General features: G+C 44.5%; 1 protein-coding gene across 2 annotated transcripts; it reads left to right on the forward strand.

Annotated features, from left to right (window-relative positions):
• On the forward strand, positions 1–26,833 carry mmp11a (matrix metallopeptidase 11a). 2 transcript variants are annotated; one of them, XM_083784557.1, is made up of 8 exons: positions 1–193; positions 7,762–8,018; positions 16,690–16,833; positions 18,745–18,878; positions 19,912–20,144; positions 21,879–22,083; positions 22,960–23,220; positions 24,267–26,833. In XM_083784557.1, the coding sequence occupies exons 1-8, from the start codon at positions 68–70 to the stop codon at positions 24,383–24,385; spliced, it is 1,479 nt and encodes a 492-aa protein (XP_083640683.1). In that variant the 5' UTR covers positions 1–67; the 3' UTR covers positions 24,386–26,833. The 2 variants fall into 2 exon arrangements, with proteins under 2 accessions (XP_083640683.1, XP_083640684.1); XM_083784558.1 differs by having other exon boundaries at positions 18,763–18,878.
• The last annotated feature ends 631 nt before the right edge of the window (positions 26,834–27,464 follow it).

Raw genomic sequence — 27,464 nt, forward strand, 5'->3', positions numbered from 1 at the left:
TGTCGGAAAGAGAACGCTGTTCTTGTAACGTCTGGCTGTGCATGGTTTGTCCCTTCCTGCAGCGGTGATGATGATGTTGATGATGCGGACGCTTTCTCTGCTCTTCACGCTGCATTGCTTCCGAAGCATGCATTGTTCGCCCGTCCACCGTGGATCATCCGGCGGCGGCGGCGGCAGGTACAAAGTTGCACCGGTGAGTGGAAAACAATGTTTCTATTATTATTATTATTAATATTATTTGGGCTATAGGCTACTTTGTGTTGTTGTTGCTGTGTTGTTGTTGTCGTCCGGACCAACAAAGAGCAGAAAAAGGAAAAGAATAGGCTACAAACTTTCGCGAGTACTATAAAAGCAAATGACCGTTATGTTGTTATTATTATGGCGTGCGTGCGTGCACTTTCTGTTGGTCCAAAACACGTTTGCGTGGATTATAAAAGCCGCGAGTTGCATGCACGCATTCACTTTGTTTTCTTATTTCTTTATTTTTTACATTGCATTTATAAAGAATTGTGAATGATTGTGCCGGGATGGTTGGACATAGCCCACATGGTTCTGCTGCTTCAGCACTATTTTGCAGTTTGCATCTTCACGCATTCTGTCCCTGCTGCAATTGCACCATTAATTAAGAAAATGGGTACTTTTTACACAAAACGATGAGCTGTAGCCTATGACCGGTCACTGTAATTACACTTTTAACTGCATGGACGTGCATTATGGCTATACCTGCTGCATGCATGCAGTACATGTAGCCTAGTGTTTCCTCTGAATAAATTACTGTCATCAAGCCTTTTGCATGCTCAGCACTGATGGCAGCACAATTCCTACAGTCATGTCCTGACAGCGAAAAAAAGAGAAAAAACCTCATGTCTGATGATGCCTATACTACTATGATCTTTCTGGCTTATTGCGCAGCCAGTCAGTCAGCCAGCCAGTCAACCATTGGGGTGATGATTACCTTGATTACCTTAATACCACCGTATGGGAAGAGAATAGCTTCTCTGAGGAAATAAGACATGGTTGTTCATGGGCTCCCATGTTTGACTGCAGGGCAGGAAGCCGTAATAACAGGTCTTCTAGGCATTTTGTCAACAACACCATAAAATAGAGAGAGGGAGAGAGAGAGATGGGGGGGGGGGGGGGGGGGACCTCCATAGACTATGTGGCGGTGGGTGGAAGCCAGCATATGTATGTTGTTAATGTTATGTTGGCATTGGCATCAGTTGCAGACATCAACACATTAACACATTCAAGCTTTTACTTTTTTTCAACATCATCATTCCAATCCAATCCACTCAACTCAAGGTTTACAAATTCCATTTGCTTCATTGCAGTATTTTGGCTTATATGTAGCCTATATGGAAGAGTCACAAAGTGTGTCTGTATGTATACTATAACAAGTTTCTGTAAGCACTAATGTGGTATCCCTGCGCATAACTCCATAGGTTTACTTGCAGGCTAAACTGTTGACGGAGTGGATTAGGGTTATTGTGACGTGCAGCCTCACTTTTTGTCAACAGCGTGATTTAGCTCAAAGGATTGTAACGAAATTAAGTGGAATGCATGAAAAGCTGCGCGTATCCACCCACACATTATCAGAAAGAAAGCGCTTTTGCACCTGTGTGGTGTGGTGACAACTTTGTTATGTCTCTCGCTCATTTAGCCTGGTGGAAACTCTAATCTTTAGTTTCGTCAATTTGTTCCCCCATTGTTGACAAAAGCGCCAGTGATTATACAAGCTCGGACAAGTCTCCCTGTCTGTGGCATTTGGGGCAGCAGGGATACAACACAAACACGCTGCTTTCTCTCTCCGGGGAAGAAAAATAAATGGCAGTGAACTCCATGTCTAAATGTTTAGATATCCCCACTGTCAACAAAACCCGAGTGCCGGCCTCGGCTCTTCTTCCTGTTTTGTTCCATATATCTTCGTCTGTGTCTTTTTGGGCAAAAACTATTGGGCAAAATATAGAGCGTGAGACCCCAGGTGACATCAGAGAGCACTCTGGCTTCCCATCGGCTTGCTTCCATGAGCAGAACTAGGTCACAGCTGCAATCGCGCTGACTATAGCTACCCAATGAAAGACACTTGTAGAGTGTGTGTGTGCGTTTGCGTGTGTGTGTGTGTAGTTACGAGGCACATGTGTGCCTCCCTCTAGAAATTAATCAGAAGCTTTTAGTTCGTTAGTTGGAGGAGAGGAGGAGGAGGGGCCTTTTTGCCTTGATGTGAATCGCCCATTGATGTGGTGGCCAGCTAGGTCATGCAAGGGGAGCGCAGAGCATCATCACTGACTGACTGTCACTATTCCCAGCTCCACAGATAGGAAGTAAAGATTATTAACCAGGACTCCGTGTGTGAGTTCAGTTTGGGACAGGTTTAACAACAACTATATGCTGTGCATGCAATAAGAGATTGTAGTAGAAAAGAGACCTCAAGGACTCAGCAGAGGATATTTTGGTGTCATGGAACGATAAGACATGCAGTCACACCCAGGGGTTTGTATCATCTATAACCATGCACTGCCTTCTCTTGTGTTTCTGATTTTCCAGCCGATGTATTGGATTTTGGGGGATAAGGAGGCAGATAGAAAAAGCATATAATCTCCCCATATCTGCTACAGTAAATCCTCTAGCGAGGAAGCAGCCCCCTTTGTCCTGTTTTATCGGCATAAACACGCCCTTCAAATCAAGACGGCATCTCTCTCCTCGAGTAAACAGTCACTTAAGACTTATTTCCTACTGTCCTGAACTGAGTGGATGTTAGATTAATGTTATTTAGACATTCAGAGCTAATCTTTATGGAGAATCTACTTTTCGAGTGGCCCAGTGGCCCTCGGTTACCCCTTTTTCCCGTCAAGCTGCGTTAAATTAAGCAGATCCTCTTAGGATGCACCACGAGTCAGCAGTTCTGCTGCTGTTGCTATAATGACAACATGCTGAAAACATGATCTGTATTCTGTCAGCACGGCGCCTCTTTTTGCTCAAAGTCTCATGCATTTTTTTGCCAGGTGCTTGAAAAGCGCCTGGACTACATTTGCACCCACCACTACTGGCGACCGTAAAGACGACTTTACTAGAGACCTTACTAGCGACCTAGTCATGATGCCTCCTAAAAAAAGAGTTAAAAACCCATACTCTGAAGCCACCGCAACGCGGAGCGAGTGGCAACAGAAGCTAAAGCTATGAGCAAACTGGAGCTAGAGGACAACCGTAACAAAAGCAAGTGAAAAGAACGTCGGAAAACGAACGAAAACAGACGCTACAAGAGCTTGTTGCACCTGGCAGTTATGACTGAGAGTCATTCTTGTTGCACTGTACCTTTTACAGAGATACGTCGCTGAAATAATGATGCTCAAATGCAAACGCAAAGCTCGTGTTGTTAAAACAGAGACACTCTTCAGACGCATGCCGTGTACAGGCATGTTAACGTGCGCTTTGTGAATACCACAGTCAGATCCCCTCCACTGTAGCTCACAGATCTTGTCATCAACATAACCAGAAGCTAGATGTGTTCATACATGTAAGAGACCCCCCCCCCCCCCCCCCCCTCACCCCCCTTCCTCTATCCTCATGTGCACATAATGATAAAGCATCCGACAAAAGGCCTTCGGGGCTGAGTCTGGCTGTTGAGGTTAGTGTCTCATCACTGACTCTCGTCACTTCTTTGCGCATTCAGCAGATTGTGATGGGGCTTTATTCTCCCGGGGACTTTTTCTGAAACATTGTGCTATACAGTCTCCGTCCTAACAGGATTTCCATTGTCTGCGCTGAAATTACATGAGCATTACATCAAGCGATGTTGGGCCACAAAGCTTTCCACATCTGCGTGACTGCATGCGACTGCCAAAACTAAACCTCCTGTGAACCACTGAACTTGATTGAACTACTAAAAACTTTACATTTTCCATCTACATTTTCCATCTTCTACACTAAAACATATGATATGACAAAAGAAGAAGATAAAGCGCTCCGTGGGTCCTTAAATATAGAAAACTGTAAACAGGTGCTCTTTGGAGAGGGTTTTTTTTTTGTTTCAGGACAAGAGTTCTTTTAAAGTTTGTAAAAATGTGTAAAATCAAAGTGAAAAAATAAATGATGGTGGCAAACTTAAAGAAGGTCCAATTAAGGCGACTCTGCTCACAGTTCAAGTAGAAAATCCTTTATTCCATTAGTGGAATAATCATTTTTTCAACTGTGACTTTTACAAAGGTATTGAACATTAAAATAACTCTTGTTCTAAAACACATGATACAGTCTTAGGGAAACAAACCTCTGACTCTGGCATTCTTAATAGTATGCTCTGCTCATTGAAGTACTATAGAACCAGTACTCTATAGAGCATCGCAGTCCCTCCCCCTTTCAGAACGACGAGTGGCCCAGGAAATGAATCCCAATGCATTTTTCCCATAGGCATTTCAAAACGTATTTATTTAAAGACGTTTTAAGCGTCGTACGAAGCCAACTCTTGTCGTGACAAATCATGACAACACACACAAAGAAGAAAAACAACAAAAAAGTGTTGTAACCTGCCGTTTCTTTCTACTTTCTAATTCTTTGTTTGGCCCGAAAAATTGTGTGTGTTGTCATGATTTGTCACGATAAGAGTTGGCTTCGTACGACGCTTAAAAGGTCTTTAAATAAATACGTTTTGAAATACCTATGGGAAAAATGCATTGGGATTCATTTCCTGGGGCACTCGTCGTTCTGAAAGGGGGAGGGACTGTGACGCTCTATACTCTATAGTGTCTATCCTACATCACCATGCTTGAATCATTGAGCTATCCTGGGGATTGTTACCATCACCCTAGGGCGGTCTTGGTGGCACACACAATGACAACCCTGACATCAATAGTGCAACACGTTGTTATCTTTGCACTGACCAAACCTTCTCAGTTAATGAACTTGGCATATGGGTGTAACCTTGAACTTTGATCCAGACCTGTTGGTGGGTCTCTCTTTGGAGACGTATTGGCTGTGTTTTCGCTCACCCAGGCAGGGTCAGACAGGGTCAACTATAGGTCCATTTGACACTTGAGTCGGGACTATTTCGTCTAACCGCGCAATCGTTTCATCTCTCATGCCTTTGAAACGACAGGGGAGACCACATGCACCTACTGCTTAGAATTAGCCATGTTTTACAACCCTGACAGCCCAATACTCCTCTCAACTTACTGATTGGGATCAGTCTGTTTAGAAACAACAGTCAAAACCCCTCTCTGAAAGGGATATGTTGACATATGCCAATTTTAGCCAGTTGTTTTCCTTCAAACATCAAAACCAGGACTCAATTAGCCCTTTATATGTAACCACTTATTCCCTGTTTTATACTTAAAATCACACACGTGTGAAGTGAGTGGTGCAACTCGATGTGGGGGACCCCAGGGGGTCCCCGGAATTCCCACACCCACAGGAACGAGCCCAGGGTGGTGGCCCGAACCGTGTGGGGGTCCCCTGGGGGTCCCTCTACTGTACTGCACTGTCACTGTACTGTCACACCCAATGTGTGTGTGTGTGTGTGTGTGTGTGTGTGTGTGTGTGTGTGTTAGGCTGCACAACAGTGACACTTGGTGATGAAAACCAACTAATTTGCTATTTTCGTGCTCGGACACAGAGACACACATAGGAACAGCTTTAGGAGTAATGCCACTTTAGTCGGCCATATTGCGTCCTGATTCCTGAATGCATGGTCAGTGCAAAGCCTGGATTTCAGTGTGAAAGGACGAGCTATAACTATTCATTTCAGGGGGAAACTGGCAGACAAAAATATGAAAAACCTGCCGTCGCCGGAAAAGACAAAAAAGGGCAGAAATTCCAAAACGTCAAAGGGTATCTTTCAAACTAAGTGAAATGTAAAAGGCAATAAGAACAGTGGAGCCAGTCTAATGGAGAGATGGCGGCTAGAGGGGGTGGGGGGGTGGGGGGGCTCCGAGAGGTGTGTGTGCGTCTCTCCCTCGATCAAGGTCCATCACTCACTGTGAACTAAAGCCCCTTTACTTTCTGTGGTCAGGAGGAGTTGTAGGACTCGGGGACTGACTGTTGGAGCACATTCCATGAATCCTGCTGGGTATTGTTCTCTGTGGCTCTGTAACCACACAGCAGTGTTACAGCCCTGCACAGCACAGTGGGACGGACGGTGATGGGTCACTTGATTCAGAACATAATAAAAACACACCCGGGAATGAGTCCAAACACATTGTCCATAGACCACAATGCAGACCGCGGCTATCTTGCCATTAAGCTAATGGGTGGTAAGTAGACAGCCCAAACATCCAAACCCACAAAGTCATATCTGATTGTGTTAAACGATGTTCTCACCAACATTGCAGCTGAACGAAAAAGCTTGAATTGTCTTCTTTCTATCTGCAAAGTGTTTGTTTCATAAAAATCCAACGTAGACATGTTATGTATGAGCTCCTTTATGTCAAGACATTCCTTGCAAGTGATTATTTTTCTAAGTGTTGCAGTTTGGGAGTGTTGCAGTTTGGGAGTGCTCGTTGGATATCACTCAACGGGCCTGCATTGTAACCACCACCTGTTTTGAATTGTCACAGAATGCAGCAGGACGTTGCTTTACTGATAACGAGTGCTTCCAAACTCCCAACACTTGCAGGTGATCACCTGCGAGGAATTTCTTGACAGAAAGTAGCTCATAACATGTCTGCGGTGGATCTTTCTTTATGAAACAAACACTTTGCAGATGATTGAAAGAGGATAATTCAATTCAAGCTTTCAATTCAAGCTTTTCCTGCCATTAACTTAATGGCAAGATGGCCGCGGTCTGCATAAGGTTAATGTGGGACGATGCCTCCACCTCCTCAACGTGCACCGTCAGGGCTGAACATCCCACAGGGCCTGTTCTGTTCAGCAGTAGAAGAGGATATGCGTGTAAGTTTGGTAATTTAAGGAACGGCCCAAAGCGCACCACCAGAACTGTAAAAAAAAAAACGTAATTCGGAAGCTTTGGTTGGCGCCACGCGAGAAGCTAGTGAAACACTACTGTGGTCATGGAGAGGAGAGCCTGCACTCTCTGTAATTTCCCCCTGATGCAATAAGCAAAGCCATTTCCACTCTTTTTGGCAGGGGGGGTATTTACTCTAATAGGTAGAGGGATAAGGGACAGTGATAGTCTTCTGGGACCCACTTTACGACAGAGGAAAAAAAACATGACCAGATTACAAGTCTCTGTGTTGCTAAATATATATATATATATGACCAGCATGTAAATAAATTCAAGTGTTTGCCTCAGTTCAGAAAGAAAGGATAACATGGTTTTCTTTCTCCTTCGCTTGCCCCAAATGCCAGTCTCACATTATTATTATGCAGGTGTGAATGACCCAGAGAGACAAGAGTGGAAAAGATGCTGACTGATAAAGTCCTGACGTCACTCGCTCATCCCCTGGTTTGAGGAAATAACTTCTCTATGGAGAATGACATCGAGTCATCTTAAACAGTGTTGTCCATGAATGTCTAGTAGGAAGTAGTAGGGCGCCAGCGGCGCGTGGCATTTTCACATTATAAAACAGTTAAAGCTCGCGAGTTGTCGTGTCGAACGTCGTGAAGTTCGCTCAGCCCCATTCGAGTTGCGACCCGATATGGACAGAATTGTAAATTATTACCTTTCATATATCGATGAAGTACAGTACATTAACTGACGGAGAATTCCGACAAAGGTTTGGTTTTCCGTCAAAGGCAGCTCTATTGTGAAAAAATCATCTAGCTATACTGTCTCTGATGATGATGAACACCGATGGGCTGTTTGTTTTGAAGGGCTTGCTCCACATGTCCGAAAAGTTCCACGACCTGAAGAAGCGAGGAAGGATCGCGCATCACGCCCAGGACCTGGTGAAGGAGGCGAGCCCGCTGCCGCCGACGACGACCGCCAACGCCAGCGAGCTGTGGAACCGTCCGCGTTGCGGCGTCCCGGACTTCCCCACGCAGAAGGAGCTCCACTACAGAGGGAAACACAGACAGCGGCGCTTCGTCCTCTATGGAGGCCGCTGGGACAAGACAGATCTCACCTACAAGTACGTGTCACTCACCACATATATACAGTATATACAGTATATAGTACTCAACTCTGCACTACACTATTCTATTCAATGTACTACCGTAGTCGAAATGTAAAAAATGTCTTCTAAATCATGACAGTTTTCTGAAATAGCTACTGTATGTTTCTATGTCGGTGGTGCTCAATATTTCATGTCAAGGAACCCAAAAACTATATGTAATATAGGCCTCCGACCCCCATCTGAAAATATGTTGTTCCCGGGACCCCCCCAGAAGCAAAGATTTGAGTTAAAAGTGTTCGCTCGGAAAGAATATATATTCAAAGATGTGCGCCACATTTTCGAGATCTTTCAAAAATAGCAGACCTACAAGCTCATAGCGCGGCACCAAGTGCCACGCTATGAGCTTGTAGATCTGCTATTTTTCAATAGCTAAAGTATAACATAATGCTTAAAACACCAAAAGGGGTTCCCGCCCAAAATGGGTTAAAGGAGTAGTTCACCCAAAATTACACCCATGAAGCCTTGAATTCAAGGAGCCAATGATTTGATCTATAGAGCGTCGCAGTCCCGCCCCCTACCATGGCCCAGGAAATGATTCTCCGTTCATTTTCCTCATAGACATTTCAGAAAGTATTTATTTAAAGACGTTTACACTGCGGACAAAGCCAACTCTTGTCGTGACAAATCATCGACAACAAACACAATTTTTCGGGCCAAACAAAGAATTAGAAAGTAGAAAAAAACGGCAGGTTACAACACTTTTTTTGTTTGTTTTTCTTCTATGTAATTATTTGTTTTGTCCAAAATATTGTGTGTGTTGTCATGATTTGTCACGACTCGAGTTGGCTTTGTACGGCGCTTAAAAGGTCTTTAAATAAATACTTTTTGAAATGTCTATGGGAAAAATGCATTGCGATTCATTTCCTGGGCCAGGCGTCGTCATGAAAGGGGGCGGGACTGCGACGCTCTATAGCAGACTTCTAGTAGGAGACCGTTTGAGTCTACTCCGCGGGGCATCACATTAATTACTCAGGAATGCAACATTTCCTGTCAGTGTGTGTGTGTGTGTGTGTGTGTGTGTTGGTTGTTGGTTGGTCACCCCAGGCAAGCCACCCAGGTTATCGTGACATCACGTGACATAAGCCCCCTGCAGGGGGCTCACCCCAGGTGCCCAGGTCATTGTGACATCACACATGACATCATCAGGGATGGATATATAGTATATAGTAAATGCGACCTGCTGTCTCAGTTAAGCACCCTGATGTCATGGCCAGCAACTCATCTGACCTCAAACCATTAGACCTCTGCCTCAGCCAATTGACCCACACCTATACCATTTTGATTACTTAACCAGTCCACGTTTCACAGTCAGTTTGCACTCTTCAGACACAGGCAGACAGACAGATACGGGGATCTCCATTATGGGCACAAAAGGCACACAGTCAGACTGTTAAAATGGGTGTTATGACAACAGGTTCCCAACTTGCATCGTCCCCAAGTAGGCCGGTGGCCGACGGGCACATGTCTATAGTGTACACAATATCCACATAGTTTTATAGGGTTCATGGGGTTGTCAAATATGGTGCAATAAATCATAGACTTAAACAGTCTATTTGAACTTGCACTCAACAATGTGTGCATTTAACAACATTGGGGTACAATATGGTTGAAGCTGAGCCAAAGATGGCGAGATGAGTTATATTTGCTCATATAATTGATTGGCAGTATTATTTTTATAAAAGGAGTTTCCACTCATGAAAATTCCATACTTTATGATTTATTTGGCTACTTGTCATCATTGCCCTGGAGCCATAATTGAGCCGTGTGTTGTCATGATATACTGTACTGCCAAGAAGACATACAAGGCTTTAAGCTGCAAAGATAAGACATCCACCAGCTGTAAAAAGTGACAGATACTCTGATAAAATGACGGATCGCTCAAAATACCAAAAAAATAAAGCAGGTAACTTGTATCCTAAAACGTGTATCCCTAAAGTGATATAGCACTTGCTGAATAATGTGTTTTAAAGATAGCCTACTGAACAATGAACTTGTGTTGCTTGCGGTCTGTGTCAACACATTTCTTTTTTCATTTTTGGATGAAAGGCACAGGTACAGGCATACAAAGAAAATGCACACAAAACATAATTCAAATTCTTTGCCAACTGCAATCAGTGGCTTGCCCCTTGCCTCATTGTGTCAACACATGTTTCTGAAAAGTTAAATGGCATTCTTGAAAAACAAGAGTTTTTGTTTCCTAAAACACTGCATCTGAATAATGTGATTGTTTTTCTTTCATCCGAGTCCCACCACAACAGAGTACAGCACAGCATGCTATATATATATATATATATATATATATATATATATATAGGCTGTTGTCTGTCTGTCTGTCTGTCTGTCTGTCTGTCATGAATACTTTCCTTGTAGCCGCCATTGTTTATTTTATACAATATAAAGAACGAGAGACAGAACAAAGGGCTTTTGTTATCAGTCACAATGATAACCGGGAGAGAAAAAAAGGATGTATTTGGCATTATGTCACGACTGCAATTCAGTCCTATCTGAAACCGTCAGAAATGTTTAAATGAAGATAAGAAAGGGTAAGATAAAGATAAGATTCAGTTATGGAGCTACCCCCCCGCCCCCCAGACACACGCACGCACGCGCACACACAGAAAAGAGAGACCATGCAGCTCTTAACTTTGTCCACAGAGTATTCCAAGGCTAGGAGACAAACATGGCCCATTTCAATTCAGACCTTGGGAACGGACTGCAAAAAAACAAGTCCTGTCAAAAACAATGAGCTTCCTTCCATCCCATGTTTGGGACACTGTGTGTGTGTGTGTGTGTGTATGTGTATGTGTGTGTGTGTGTGTGTGTGTGTGTGTGTGTGTGTGTGTGTGTGTGTGTGTGTGTGTGTGTGTGTGTGTGTGTGTGTGTGTGTGTGTTCCGTCTTAGAATGGTGAGAAATTATGAGAAACAAAGTCAAAGTTGCACAATTTGTCACAAACGTTACCGCAGTGAGATTTGTTCTCCACATTTGACCCGTTTCTTGGAGCGGTGAGCTGCAGCCGTGTCGCGCTTGGGAATCATTTGATTAGTCGATTTGACCCCCAAATCCAATCCACTGATGCTGACTGCCAAGCAGGGAGGCATTGGGTCCCATTCTTTACAGTCTTTGGTATGACCCGGCCAGGGATCGAAACCCGACCGACCTCCCAGTTTCAGGGCGGACACTCTAACCACTAGGCCACTGTCTGTGGGGACGTGGGGGGCACGGTGGCACAGTCGGTAGGCACGGTGGCACAGTCGGTAGTGCTGTCGCCTCACAGCTAGAAGGTCCTAGGTTCGATTCCCACTCGGGACGATGTGGGCACTGGGGGGCGTGTTCTCTCCTCCACGTCATCAGTGCCCATACCCGAGGCGGGGTTGGCGAAAGGGCCTTTCTGTGTGGAGTTGCATGTTCTCCCTGGGTCCCCTAGGGTAGGTAGTGGGCCTACCCTCACAAAACATATACAGTAATCCTGGTCTCTAAACTACATCCCCCTGGCCAACCGGGGTGCCTGATGGAGGAGAGTTCTCATTTTCTGCCCGAACCCGACCCGGCCCGACATTTTAGGGCCGGGCCGGGCCCAAGAAATATGCTAATTAGTCGGGCCGGGCCGGGCCGGGCCGGGCCTCGGGCTCTGTGATTTTCCGTGATTTTTCTTTTCTTTTTTCAAAAATGTTATTATAATAAAAATAGCAATTCTGTTATTTGTGTAATGTGTAGGCTATATAGCCTACAAGTATGTATTTATTATGAAGAGGGCTGCGCTATGGCGATTCACTTGTGACAGGAGGAAGACGGAGGAGTGGAGGTGGGGGGCTTGGAATGGATTACTGACTGCGCAGGCAGAGAGAAGTGAACGGTGGGGTGGTTGTTTAATGTTTATACCGCTGGCTGGCCTCTGTTTTGCGGCGCACCAAATGAGCTTCAGTTCATAATGCTAAATATTTTATAAATCAATCGGATTATCACACGATAGACTGCAACATGAGTCACATGACAAAAACAGTTGCACTGAGCCATCTCGTTAAACCCAGCTGGCTGCGATGAATAACCTAATCATTAGGCCTAATCAACGTCATATAGTCACCAACCGATCCATATAATTCTGTAGTGTATGATCTGACCACGCAATGTTACAGTCCACTGCAGGCTACAGGCTATTTGATTTACAAAATGATTAGTATTATAACCGCCCGTCCCTCAGTGCGGCAGCGGCGCTCCTCGTTATATGTGCCCGATGTAAAATAACAGATCTCTAAGCTGTCGAGACACGCCATGAGCGGGTGCATGGATGGTTTGTAAACTTTGTAGGCTATATGTTTGTTCTTTTGGACACCGAACGGGGAGTCGGGGACGATACTTGGGGTCTTGGACATAGCTTCACTTCAGAGGAAACAGGGAGCTACTCACCAGTCCCTCACAACCACTGGAAATGGAATCCATTAGAATGATATGGAAATGGTACATTAACAGTCTAACGTGAGCTACATAAATCCTTTATTTTGGCGATAAGTCCATTGAACTCCGTTCTCACTCTCACACAGACACACACTGAAAGAAAAAAAAGAACGCCACTTTAATGCATGGCCAGCGCAGCAGCACGCGCCGTCAGTGGTTCACTGATGGCGCATGCTGCTGCGCTGGCCATGCATTAAAGTGGCGTTCCTTTTTTTCTTTGTCGGGCTTTTTAGGGCTTCGGGCCTAACATTATGGTATTTTTTAGGGCCGGGCCGGGCCGGGCTTCGGGCTGACCCAGTTAGGGCCGGGCCGGGCTTCAAATTTCGGGCCCGATGTGAACTCTAAGGAACTGGTCGGAATAACGTGTTCCTTCCAGGCGCTACGTCCGGCTGGGTAAACTCCCCCCTGTCGGGTGTAAAGAAGCAGCTTGGACTCCTCATGCATAGAAGGGGGCATGAGGTCAGTCCGCTGCCGCCACCCGCCCCCCCCCCCCCCCCACCCCCCAGGTTGGCAGAGGAAGTGTAGCGCCCCGGATTACATTAGATAATTGACACTGGGTGAAAAAATGGGTTGCAAAATCGTGGGATAAAAAAAAAAGAGAATGGGACGTTGAAATGCTAACACGGCAAAATGGCATAGTACTAGTCTATGTATGGACACGGAGGAAGCCGGTCCACTTCATAGCATACAAGAAAGATGGTGGTACTCTAGAAAGCTTCACGAGCAGCGCTCATATAAACCTCAACACGCCATGATAGATACAGTATTATGCTCAGCAAATCTTTCTGGGTAAATACAAGTCATTAAGATTTAGGATTTAATTCATCACACCCTGCTAGGCGTGTTTAGCTTCTACTTAACCCACTCAGGGTCGGAGAACCCCTTCTGGTGTTTTAAGCATTATGTTATACTTTAGTTATTGGGAAAAATAGCAGATCTACAAGCTCATAGCGCAGCACTCGGTGCCGCGCTATGAGCTTGTAGATCTGCTATTTTTTGAAAAATCTTGAAAATGTGGCACAAATCTTTGAATATATATTATTTTTAACTCAAAACTTTGCTTCTGGGAGGGGGTCCTTGGAACAACATATTTTCGGATGGGGGGTCGGCGGACAAATTCAGATGATTCTGGGGGTGCTTGACATGAACATGGTTGACATAGAAACAGGTTTTTAAGAAAACTGTTTGGATTTAGAAGCCTTTTTATTTATTTTATCGGCATCAGGTCTAAATGGGTTAATGTATCTGCTACCAAAACTGCTGAAAGACAGGAAACACGGCTATTAACCCATTTAGACCAGAGGCCGATGTTTAAAAAAAACATCTTCTAAATCCTGACAGTTTTCTGAAAAACACAAAAAAAAACTATTTCATGTCAAGGACCCCCAAAATTATATGTATTCGGCCACCAACCCCCATCTGAAAATGTTTTGTACCAGCCAGGAACCAGGGACCAGGGACCCCCCCGGAAGCAAAGATTTTAGTTAAAAACGTTCGCTGTGAAAGAATATATATATTCAAAGATTTGCGCCACATTTTCACAAAAAAAAAAAAAAAAAAAAAGCAGACCTACAAGCTCGCACTATGAGCTTGTAGATCTGCTGTTTTTCAATAGCTAAATGATAACATTATACGCTTAAAACACCAAAAGGGGTTCCCGCCCCAAAGTGTGCAGGTTAAAGTGGTTACTGTAAAAGCTAAGGTGACACAGCTGCGTCCCAGGTCTTAATGGATTAACGCAGGTGTAACCAAAGCCGCTCACATCACACACCGCTACTACTGGAAGGCACTTGAACGTGAACCACAAGCCTTCGGCGCTCAGCGGAATTATGTGATCCAGGGAGCCGGATATGAATACCGTACATCTGAGAGCCATTATTCCACTACACCTGAAAGGGATCTGGTTGAAGTAGAAACGTTTTTTATTTTTTTTATTTTTTTAATAATAATTTGTTAGAGGGAACCTCAGTTGAGAACCGCATATCTGTACCAATATCTGATACTCTTTTAAACCGTTACAACGAACCCGGGAAAGCGTCTGTGTCGTTTTTTTTTAAACACTTTCTAACCATAATTTGGAATGCATTTGGAATTATTTCCTGGGCCTGCCGTCGTCATGAAAGGGGGCGGGACCTTAGAGTATATATGAATAGAGATGACATCCGAGTTCTCCTTCCATCCACTTGCATTAAGTTGCTCAAAAGCGCATGAGGCGATTTCACTCCTTCTTCCGGATAGGAACAGAGTGCATTCTGGGATGGATTGCAATATTGAGTGGCCCCAAACACATGAACGCGCTGCCGTTGAACGCGCACGAGCGTGCTGCCGTCGTGAATGTGCACAATGATAGTCAACGGACCAGCGCGTTCATGTGTTTGGGGCCAGGCTGCAATATAAAATTCGGCCACTATGTCCATTTCGCCTCAGTGTTTCCTCTGGGTGCCTTCTCTATTCATATATACTCTAAGGGCGGGACTGTGACACTCTATAGCAGCACCCTAACTCTGTTTGACCAGAATGGAACAGAGCCTTCATTATTGTCATTGGTAACACCTGTGAAGGAAGTAGGGAAGTGGCCCGAGTTCTTTCCAAAATGGTGTGTATACGTGTGCATAGAGGCCGTTCTGTTTGTTGGGCCAATTTCAGTCTATAGGAATATCAATATCATCCACATTACATTACACAATTTACTATAATAAGCCGCATAATGCAAGGAACCCCACACATCGGTCGTATATGCATTGTTACAGCTGTTTACATTTTTTGGCATGGAGTCATCATTATTAAGAAGGCATTAAGGCCCTGTAAATGTAACGCATATGAGTGATGGTGTCTGTTTATGACACATGAGGGAGGGGGGAGGTGTTTCTCATACATCACACTGGGTGGTTTCACCCCCAAGAAAAGGGAAAAAGGAAGACCATGATATGATATAGTATTATCTGGTATCAGAGCCCTAGGGGCGCTGGCTGGCAGCAGCACACCTCATATCAGATGAGATGAGCAGCGACACCTGCAAGGCTGGTGGTCCCTGTTGTGTGCAGCCATCTACAGTTCCTGACGTGTGTGTATGTGTGTGTGCGCGTGCGACGTGCGTGCGTGCGTGCATGTGCGTGCGTGTGTGTGTGTGTGTATGTGTGTGGTTGGACGACATGCATGTGTCTTTGCCCCCGCGTGTGCTCTACAGAAAGATATCACTTAGAAACAACAAGCAAGACCACACTGTCAAAAAAAGAACACATGACAACAAAGCTAAACAAAAACCACAGGGACTCTGAAACGGAATTAAAGGTGTGAAGGTGGGTCTTAAAGGCGAGATTTAAAAGTCTCGATGGTGCGTGGGGGCCAGTTTGACATGTGAGGGGAGCTCGTTACACAATTTGGGGGCTACGAGTCGACAGACCTCTGGTCTTTAAACATGTCTTCTTTGTGACCTCGAGATTCAAGTGGCCTGCAGACCACTTGAAGGGAGTTTAAACCATGAGATCAGAGAGATACTGAGGTGCCAGACCGTTCAGTGATTTAAAAACAAACAATAGAATCTTAAAATCTACAGTACTCTAAAAACGAACAGGGAGCCAGTGAAGAGAGGCGTGTTGGTGCGTGTTGGTGCGTGAGCGTGAGCGAGCGCCAGCTGGGTCGTGTGTGTGTGTGTGTGTGTGTATGTGTGTGTGTGTGTGTGTGTGTGTGTGTGCGTGTGCGTGTTTGGAAGTGGCATGTACATTTGACCACAGTCTGGAAGAGGCATTCCTTACCAAGGTGCTTAAGTACCAGCGTCTTAAGGATGCCATTATACAGCTTGGCTACAAATGTAAACCACTTGTGTTCATATTTGGAAGCCTCGTTAATGTCCATAAATCAGTCGTAAGGGGCCTGCAGATTGTAGGAATACCCAAGCCGAGAGCTGATCAGGCAACATGGTTCTCCCCCACCCCAGGGTGGTGCGTTTTCCCTGGCAGATGATGTTATATATTGTGTGTGTGTGTGTGTGTGTGTGTGTGTGTGTGTGTGGTTGTCCCCAACCCAGGGTGGTGCATTTTCCCTGGCAGATGATGTTATATATTGTGTGTGTGTGTGTGTGTGTGTGTGTGTGTGTGTGTGTGTGTGTGTGTGTGTGTGTGTGTGTGTGTGTGTGTGTGTGTGTGTGTGTGTGTGTGGTTGCCCCCAACCTAGGGTGGTGCGTTTTCCCTGGCAGATGACGGAGGACAAGGTGCGCCGTGTTTTGCAGGAGGCTCTGCGCGTGTGGAGCGACGTCACGCCGCTCACCTTCACCGAGGTCCGCAGCGGCAAGGCCGACATCGTCATCGACTTCACGAGGTGAAGGAGATGTTTTTCTTTTTCTTCCCTCCCCCCGTGTGCGAGCAAAGCTTTTAGCGAAGCTTAGCCCATTTAGGCCCCAACGTCGAAATTACAAAAATGTCTTTTTAAAATGTATTTTTTCTGGAAAATCCTCATGTTTCTATGTCAGTGGTGCTCACTATTTCATGTCAAGGACCCCAAAGATTATATGTAATTGGCTGCCGACCCCCCATCTGAAAATATGTTGTTCCAGGGACCACCACCCCCCCAACCCCCCAGGAGCAAAGATTTGAGTTACAAACGTTCTCTCTGAAAGAATATACAGTATATTCAAAGATTTGTGGCACATTTTCAAGTTCATGAGCTTGTAGGTCTGCTATTTTTCAATAGCAAAATTATAACATAATGCTTAAAACACCAAAAGGCGTTCCCGTCCAGAATGTGTTAGGCTAGCAGAATCAAGTCGAAGCAGAATCAAGTCAAACATATTTACGAGGTTTGCCTCTCTAACAAAGAGCCTCGCCAACAAAGCGCGTTTGCGTCACAAGGAACAAAGGGCAGAAAGACAGATTAACAACAAGAGTTGAAAACAAGAGGGAACAAGTACATCATGAATCCAAAAATATGTTGATAGAGCTTACAGTATTTGTGGGTTCAGAGGTAGAGAGAGAGAGAGACACAGTACCAACGAGAGAGGGAGAGAAATCTTGCCAGTACGGTTGTGTGTGTATGTGTGTGTGTGTGCGTGCGTGCGTGCGTGCGTGCGTGCGTGTGTGCGTGCGTGCGTGCGTGCGTGCGTGTGTGAAATGACAAACATAATGACAAACAGCGGAGACCATAATGAACATAATGGATGGTGTCATCTTCTTAAATCAATCAAGAAATAACAAAAATAACAACAAACAGCTGCGACGACATGACAAAGTCCTGCCGTCGTTTCTTTCTTCCCCTATTTGTTCATTTGAAGATCAAAGGGAGTGGAGCAAGAGTTTGCGTTTAGCCCAGACTTAGTAGTATGCAATAATACCCACATACTTCACCCCCGAAATGAAAATATTTATATCAGTTACTCACCCCATGTTGCCTCGAACGCCTGGAGACATTGGTTTTTTTTTCGTCCTCCTCCTCGCATGCCTCCCCGATGAACAAAGAACCGAGAGGAGGCTTGATGAATTTGGCGACCGCGTCTACAGTAACGACAAAAACAACACATCAAATGATGATCAAAACATCCGTTTTGTAAACCGTCACATAACTTACAGTAACAGTACAGTCCATTTATCCAGCTGCAATGCTCTGTACTTCCAAAACAACATGCCATCCATCGTGCCACTCGTGAACTGTTTAATGCATTTCCGTGTAAACAATTAAGTCTCGCACTACAAACGAGTAGTGTGCATGTTGAGAACACGCACATTCTCGCCCGCCGGGAAAGCAGTGCCAAAGGGGGAAAAACTAAAGGCCCCAAAAAAATACAATCCAAAGCTGAATCGAAAAGAAATCGCGATTCTAGATTCAGACACCATGTGATCTCATTTCTAAATTTTTAGCAAGAATGGTGCAGCACGAGTTGGCTGTCCAATTCATTTTAGTTACTCTTATTTTTTGACTTTGAGAGAGGTTTAAGTCAAGCACTTTGATGTTTGTCTGTTTAAAGCCACAGTAGTTATGGCTCCAGGTGCCACATTTTGAATGTAGTTAATGTTCAGCAACTACAGACTATAGAAGACAATAAATATTACCAAATATTACCACGATTCTCATATCACCAATGAGAATCATGTGAAAAAAAGAAAATCGAGATTCACATTTGCGCAAGAATCGTGCGGCACCAAGTCAATACGGCAACACACGGGGTGAATAACTTGATACAAACATCTTCATTCCGGGGGTGAAGTATTCCTTTAAGATATTTTTTGGAACACATAGGTACTGGCACGGGGACAGCCTTCCGTTCGACGGGCCCGGAGGTATCCTCGCCCACGCCTTCTTCCCCAACACACACCGGCAGGGCGACATCCATTTCGACTATGATGAGTCATGGACCGTCGGCAACAACATGGGTAAGCCTTTGTCTTTTTTAGAGGCTATAATAAGTAGGTAAGTATAAAGTACAGGATCTGGCTGCCAAGTCTCATTGTTATAGTGACATGAGGCAAATATAAAAGGTATTTTCTGGTATCGTTTATCGTATTCTCTGCATTTGATATAATCTCCTCAGAACACCAAATATGTGTTGGTTTGTTTGTTTTTAAATCACACACCCGTGTGAAGTGAGGGGCACTCTTATCATCGTATATACATGTACATCATCACAACGAAAAATAGACACTGTGCCTATTTGCCTCAGACACTATGACGTAAAATTCTCCATTCATTGTCAATGGGAATTTCATGTTTGTTTAAGACGAAGTTTGTGGACGGTAACCACACGGCTGGATGTAGGAGGGGCTGGCGCCCCTCAACAATTGAGGGGCGCCAGCCCCTCCAATGCTTGGCTTTTGAAAGTATGTCATATGGCTGCAGCCAAGTCTATGGACTTTTGATGTTTGTTTAGGTTTAGGGCACTAAACGTGATATCATATGGCAGCCAAGTCTATGGACTTTTGATGTTTGTTTAGGTTTAGGGCACTAAACGTGATATCATATGGCAGCCAAGTCTATGGACTTTTAATGTTTGTTTCGGTTTAGGGCACTAAACGTGACATCATATGGCAACCAAGTCTATGGACTTTTAATGTTTGTTTAGGTTTAGGGCACCACCAAGTGAATAGTGCTAGTGAATTTATTTCCCTCTACAACACAATTTGTTTTCGGCCCCAAAACAGCCGACGTACAACCTCACCACCAGTCAGTCACCACACGACAGCGCGTCGGGACATGTCGTGACAGTTCTGTTGTTGTTGCAGATAGTTCACCCCCCAACCCCCCCTCTCCCTGCCCCCCCCCCCCCCGCCACCCCCCAGAACTAGGGATGCTAGGGTTCAAGTTCAGAAGTGCTTAGAGCGCTCGTCTCTCACTTGTAAACAAACAGACTGCACCCGTGTGCAGCGCAGATACATACTGTATGTATAACCCTGCTGCTAATACATACAGGCACAGACCTTCTGCAGGTGGCCGCCCATGAGTTTGGTCACGTCCTGGGCCTCCAGCACTCCAACGAGCCCGGAGCCGTCATGTCCGCCTACTACAGCTTCTCCTACCCGCTGGAGCTGAGCGACGACGACAAGCAGGGCATCCAACACCTGTACGGCAAGCGTCCGCAGGTCCTGCCCCCGCCGCCGCCCCCGCCCGTCAACCCCGAGACCAACGAGATCACCATCACAACGGTGAGACCTGCAGTGTTGTTTTCGTCGACTATAAAACTAATACGAAAAATGTTCGTCGACTACCTTTTTTCCACTAAAACAAAATAAAAACAAAAAATAAACGAATCTATGATAACTTAAACTATATAAGACTAAATATATTGACAATTTCGTCAACAAATAAAAACTAGACTAAATGTTAGGGAGGAACTAGTGGACAAGAGATCCAGTAGCAGATCTACAAGCTCACAACGCGTCGCAGCTTTTCAGCATGCAAACAATGTGTAAAATCTGCCATTACAACGACATCAAGGCCTGTCAAAACACATTTTAGTAGACTAAACACCAAAATATTCCAGGTGAATAAAATTATTCAAAAGACTATGACTAAAACTAAACTGTACTGACAAAAACAACACTGGGTGAGACTACATCTAAGATTCCATGCGCGGACAAAAGAAGCTGTCTTTTGCGTCATTTCCGGGTTTTTTAGACAGCTGGTGGATGGAATTGAAGCTCTAAACCCACGTGGCAGATTCCCAGGAAAAGCTTGCCCCGCAGCGGCATTCTGCCGCGTGGAAGTTCAAGTGTGCCCAGGCTGAGAGAGAGAGAGAGAGAGAGAGACCCTTCAGAAAGCGGGTTAAAAAAAATCAGAAGGCTCTATCTCTGCTGTGCTGTCGGAGGGGGAACATTTTTCAGGAAATTAAGAAAAACATGTCTGTCTGAAACACTGCCGTAGCTCATCAGTCATCACTGCCTGCACCAATCGCTCCAACTGTTCACACAAGCATTGACCGTAATATTACGTACATAGACACAGCGGTGTGCACCACTCAAAAAAATGTGTGGAATGCATTCTGGAATTAGCAGCAAAGAGTTTAAGACAGTATGCATTTAAGGGCCTTGCAAACGTGAAGCGAGGAACGCAGGCGTTGTTGCCTGGATGAACACAGGTCTCCTCCCGGTCTGTTGAAGAGGGGCACAACAACGCAAGAAAAACACAGGTCAGAGCAAAAACACAGGTCTCATTGAAAATGAACTATAGGCGCATTTCATCGCTTCCCGTTTGCAAGGCCCTTTACTGGCATCATTAGCAAGAAGACCTTGTTCACACTGAAGGGGGACAGACTGAAGTTACTGTATAGTTAATTAGGAGCCCACATCTTCAGTAAGGTATCGTCCAAGTTCAGATTTCCAGTAGCAAATTGTAAAACGACTATGTACTAACCAGAGGGTGGGGGAGGTATTTGTACTTTACTTGAGTATTTCCAATTTCCAGTACTTTTACTTCTATACTCCACTACATCTCAGAGCCAAAATTTGAAAACTTTAGTTACTAGTTACTTTGGCGATTTAAATTTAGATTAGAAAACATACATTAACCACTTCAACCCTATACATTTCGGCCATTTGAATAGCAGATCTACAAGCTCACAATGTGTCGCACCGCAACACACTGTGAGCTTGTAGATCTGCTATTTTCAATAGATTGTGTACACTTGTGAAATGGGACATTCTGCAATGAGTACTTCTGATGCCGATACTTTTGTACTTTTACTCAAGTACATTTTAAATTCCATACTTTTCCTTATAACGAAGTAGTTGTAAATTGCAGTATTGGTACTTTTACTTAAGTAAAACAATTGAGTACTCTTTCCACCACTGCTGAAATGAAAGCAAACGCCAGGCAAACCACCCCAACATTCACCGGTGTTCGGGAAGTGAACAAAGTGCTCTCGTCTTGTTTTCCTATAGCCCGACGCCTGCCAGACGGACTTCGATGCCGTGTCTATGATCCGAGGGGAGCTGTTCTTCTTCAAGGCGGGCTACGTGTGGCGCATCCGGGACGGGCACCTTGAGCGGGGGTACCCGGCGCTGGCGAGCCGCCACTGGAGGGGGATTCCAGACAACATCGACGCCGCCTTTGAAGACCAGTCAGGGAATATCTGGTTCTTTCAAGGTGGGGCGACGGCGGGAGATGATGCTATAACCCTCTCTTGCTTGTCATGTGGTTTACTGGTTGAACGTTAGGGACGGATGGATCACAGGAGCGCCTCGGGATGTTTAACACAGCAGGATAAACATAACAAGTCAAACATCTTATAATCCTTGTAGCCCAGGATAACTATTTTAAAGAATGTTAATTACCAGGCTTTAAACTAAATACCAGGCTTTGGATTCGTGACATGTAAGTCTTTCATGTAAATATTTCAATCGCGCTTAGATCAGATAATGTATGTAAATTACCAGTGGCGTGCACAGACATTTAGAGGGGCAGGTGCTCAAGTGAAAAAAAGGGCACCTTGTGCAGCGTGTGGAACCGGCCGGTTGCCTCAATAGTGTGAGATTTATAGTTTTTGGGGCATAAATAATATATTAGAAGCTGAAGCTCAAGAATTGATATGCTTTGCCATTTTTTCAGGCACTTTGAGCAGGCCAGCAGTGAGGGGACAGTTTGAGACATATCTCTATAGGCAGTAGGCAGGCAGTAATTAATGTAGGTAGGAAGGTGCAAGACTATTGAGAGCTTTATAAACATGGCTAAAGTATGGCTCCAGTTTTAGCCTACTGCTTCTGTCCTGTTCTGTTTGCACGCAACAAGAATATATGCCTCCTCCTCCACCGAAGAAGAAGGGATTAGTCCAAAGGAAACGTTTTAGTTTCGCTACTAGTAAATGTGTCTGATTATTTTAAGTCTACTTTTGCATGTCTGGGGCGTCATTAACATGCCGTAGGCTACTGCGGGGAAGGAAAATCACCATTACGCCACTGCTCGCAAATGTCCTCTATGTTAATCTGAGGTATATCCAGTGTTGATTCTCCTCCTCTTTGCTAGGTGAGAACTACTGGGTGTTTGACGCCGAGAGACAGATCAGGGGTCCGGAGTCCATCCGGAGCCTGGGCCTCTCGGTCAGCCACATCCAGGCGTCCCTCCGCTGGGGTCAGGACAGCAACTACAACACCTACTTCTTCAAGTCGGGAAGCTACTGGAAGTTCAGTCCGCGGGAGAACCGCGTCGACTCCGTCTACCCTCGCAGGATGCAGGACTGGGCCGGCATTCCTGACGACGTCGACGCCGCCTTCAAAGACATATATGGTAAGTTCTCTTAACTCTTAATATTATGCTTCTAATAAACAAGAAGGAAAGAGCGTAAGATGAAACCAAATGGAACCCGCTCTCTCAAGAGTTAAATATTTACAATCCATTTGTTTACCAACTCTTCCATCATGGAACTCCCTCTAGGACCACTGGTGGTCCCCGGACCACTGGTTGAGAACCACTGGCCTAATCACAATTATTTGAGATAGTTGCAATTAGTTTTGCATAATCGTCAATTGTTTGTTTCCATGTTGGAAAAATTGACAGTACGGGTGCATTCGGAAATTCGCACTGAGCGCACTGGTGTGCCCTCTTCTTGTTAGTTTATTCAGTGCACTCTGTGTGTTGTCGTTCGAAAATCTGGTGCGCTGCGCCTTGGGCGTGCCGAGTGCCCGCACTGACCAGCCCAGGCAACCCTAACGTCGCCTCACCAGGCTTTCCACCTCGGAGGAAAGCCTGGTCTCTGTTCCAAAAGTGACGTATGATCCGGTCGGGAGCGGATAATATCTTTATGTCATGTTGTAGTATTGTTTTGTAGTCATCAGGCAGGAACAATCAAACGGAACTTCCTTTTCCCTCAAACCGGAAGAATAACAATAAAAGCTCTCGTAGCCTGTAGCTTTTATTGAGAAAAATCGGTTTGAGGGAAAAGGGAGTTCTGATTGCTGACTACAACATGACGTAGCGATATCATCTGCTCCCAACCAGTTCATGAACCCGAAATGGAATGGTGCCCAGGCTAAGGCAAACCATACTCAGAAGTTGGGGTTGTTCAGTGTGATTGCGTCTCGAGCACTCCCCGCCGCGGGGACGAAAGCTAAGCTAGCAAGGCAAGCATTTAGTACACCACCATACAAGTGTTCATCATTTACCTTGGCCCATGTTTTAACTGGTTAAAATGACCAGTTTCACACTCTGTGCGCTCTGTGACATAACCAAAAAAACTAATTCCAGGCATATCCGAATTCTACCCCATATTAGCGGCCAGGAATGTAACACTTAACTGTCTCTCTCTCTCTCTCTCTCTCTCTCTCTCATATCAGGCTACGCTCACTTCATCCGCGGAAGGCAATACTGGAAGTTTGATCCCGTCAACATGAACTCACTAGAAGGCTACCCCCGCTACGTCGGAATGGACTTCTTCGGTTGCAGAAATGTGTGAATAATAATAGCGGCAGCACAGCCGCCGCGGTGAATTTGAAACTAAACGGTTTCTGTGCTTTGTGGCACACAGAACCTTTCATAATAATGTACTACATCCTGTGGAGGCAGGGGGGGGGGGATACTGAACTGAAATACTGATCAAATCAATTACACCTTCTTTCTCAGGAAAACTTAATTGACGATGTCTCCTCAGAGTTGGCACTTCATGTGCAGCTATATTCATATTTATTTTTGCACATTGTTGTTTCTGGCGCCCCTTGTCCTGATGTCGTGAACCGCACGCGTCCTTCCTACCTCCTTTCGGTTGATTGGGGTCGGTTGAGTCGGTTGGAAGATTGATTTAGTAATTCACAGACTGAAGCGCAATAGAACGTTTAGTTTTATCTGTTAGTTTACTGTGTCATCATTGTGGATGTATTGTATCTATAGGACAGTGGTTCTCAAAGTGGGTGCCGCGGCATCCTAGGCCAGGGTGACGTGACGCAAGTCAAGTCAGGGGGTGCCTCAGAAAAAATATTTGGGAATTCATCAGTATCACTTCAGTTTGACCACTTAGACCCACTAGACTTGGCAAGACCTCCTCGCCAAAAGATAGCCGATCTACAAGCTCGCAATGCGTCGCAACGTGACGCATTGTGAGCTTGTAGATCGGCTATTTTTGGTGAATGCCCCCCCCCCCTAGAATAAGAATGGTGCGGTTTACATGGTTAAACTCCAAGCATGTTCAATAAAATAGAAAACACTGTGTGTGTGGACCTGCTCGGTACAAGAGGATCATTTAGTAATTTACTATAAGGCTTTAGTATTAAGTATTATTAAATTATCCTCTTGTACCGAGCGGATCTACAGTGTGCGGGAGTATTTTAAAATAGAAATTTAACGAAGGGCCAAGTATTAACATTTATCGGTCCTAAATGGAAACAAATATTCTCTCCAGTTTTCCTTGTGACATACTGTATACTGTATAGTTTTAGGGGAGAGATTTACATATGTACGTACCGTTAATTTGACAAAAGGTGCTATAAAAGTAATGATGTAATCCAAAATCCAAACCCACGGCACCCCCGTGGGTTTGGGAAAGTTCTTTTCAGGGGTGCCCTGAGACATTTTAGAGCCACTGATCTAGGGCAGTGGTTCCCAAAGTGGGGTCCCGTGACCCCCAGGGGTCCTTGAGGGAGTTCCAGGGGGTAGGGTCCGTAACCTAATGCATGTCAAACTGGAGGTCTTTGAAATTAAACGGGTTGAGAATCACAGCTAGAGCCGTAAAAATCTTCTCATGGGGGGGGTCCCTGGCATATATTTTTTTAAATGGGGGTCCGCGGGATCATTTGTGTCAATTTGGGGGTCCTTGACATGAAAACGTTTGGGAACCACTGTGCTAGATGCAGGGAAAGGAGCGCTGTATGTGTGCTGCTGACAAAGCTCTAGGGCGCCATCTACAGCATGTCAACGTTTAACTGCAGGAGAGCTGACATGATGTATTGACATTGTTTTGTTCTCATCCCAATAATGAAGGTCTTTCAAAAACCGATTACATGGTGCTCTGTTCAGGTCTCTCATTATTATTAAGGATTCTTCAGGAAGAGCAACTACTGTATAGATTACTACTAGACCCTCCAGAAAGAAAACAAAAAATAACATGATTATGCGGCTTGAAATCATTGAATTTACGATTAAATATGCATGGTTCTTATGTGATTATATCCTGTGAAATTGCGGGAATTTGTGTAAAAATGACAAATGCAAAATATGCGAAAAGATGCGGAATATGCGGAAAGTTGTGAAATATGTGTAAACACATACGTGGGATTTTCTGTAATTCTATGCTGTGAAATATGCGGGAAGTTTGCGTGACTATTGCTGTGCCCCTTTTTGGAATAAATTGACGCCTTCATAATCTGCGTGGTCGCATAAATAAACACATGTTTCTGGAGGGTCTATATCACCATATATCATTGCCTATATCACATTCATGAAATATACCTTAACAAGAATACCATACTATGTGGTGATCTCAGCACTTAAAAAAAGAATACAGAGGGTGTGAATCCTCTCAGCACAGAGACAGATATGATAGTCAGATGAACGTTTGCCAGTGCTGGACACTGACACTTCATTTCATTATTCATCCAGTGTTTTATTATTATTTTAGGTCTGTTATTAGTCTGTGTGTTGTTGTAGTTGTGTTGTTGGTTTTTCCTTTTCCCCCAACAACTCTTTTTTTTAAGCATTTACTGATCACTGAACTCTTGACTAGTGTGAAAACCTTTGTATTTATAACTAAGCACACCATTTAGGCAAACACTTCTTGTACATAACAGGTATTTGAGATTTCTTTTCTTTTTTTTTCTACTCATAATATGTAGCCTACAGCCTGTAAATTGACATGTATGAATTATTGTTTATTATTATTTTATTCCTTTCTAATAAAAGCCCTAACCTCATACTCAGCTGCTGTTGCTGTCTGTCTATATAGGGAGGAGATTGAATCAGTTGTTTTCGTCGACTAAAACTTAAGACGAAAAATGTCGACTATCTTTTTCTACTGACGAAAACTACATGAAAACTAAGCTATGATGACTAAAACTAAGACTAAATATACTGACGATTTCGTCAACGATTAAAAACTAGACTAAAATGTTAGGAAGGGACTAGTGGACAAGAGATCCAGTATAAGTAATTTTACACTTGGTTGCATGCTGAAAATAGCAGATCTACAAGCGCATTGGCTATTTTCAGCAAATGTAAAAACAGTCATTACGACGCCATCAAGGCCCGCCAAAACACATTTTAGTCGACTAAATCACCTGTAGATTTAGTCGACTAAAATCTTATGATATTTAGTCGACTAAAACTAGACTAACACTAAAACATTCCAGGTGACTAAAATGTGACTAAAACTAAATTAAAACTATTCAAGTGACTATGACTAAAACTAAAATCAAAATGTGCTGCCAAAAACAACACTGCTTAGTATGCACTGTATTTACTGATCGCAGAGGGGAAATTACTGTACTGCATTTGACCCAGCAGTACGTGCTGCTCAGGTGAGCGTATATGGGGAGCGGTCTGTACAC

This window comes from Protomyctophum parallelum (assembly GCF_964188405.1).
Source record: "Protomyctophum parallelum genome assembly, chromosome: 15".
Classification (NCBI taxonomy): domain Eukaryota; kingdom Metazoa; phylum Chordata; class Actinopteri; order Myctophiformes; family Myctophidae; genus Protomyctophum; species Protomyctophum parallelum.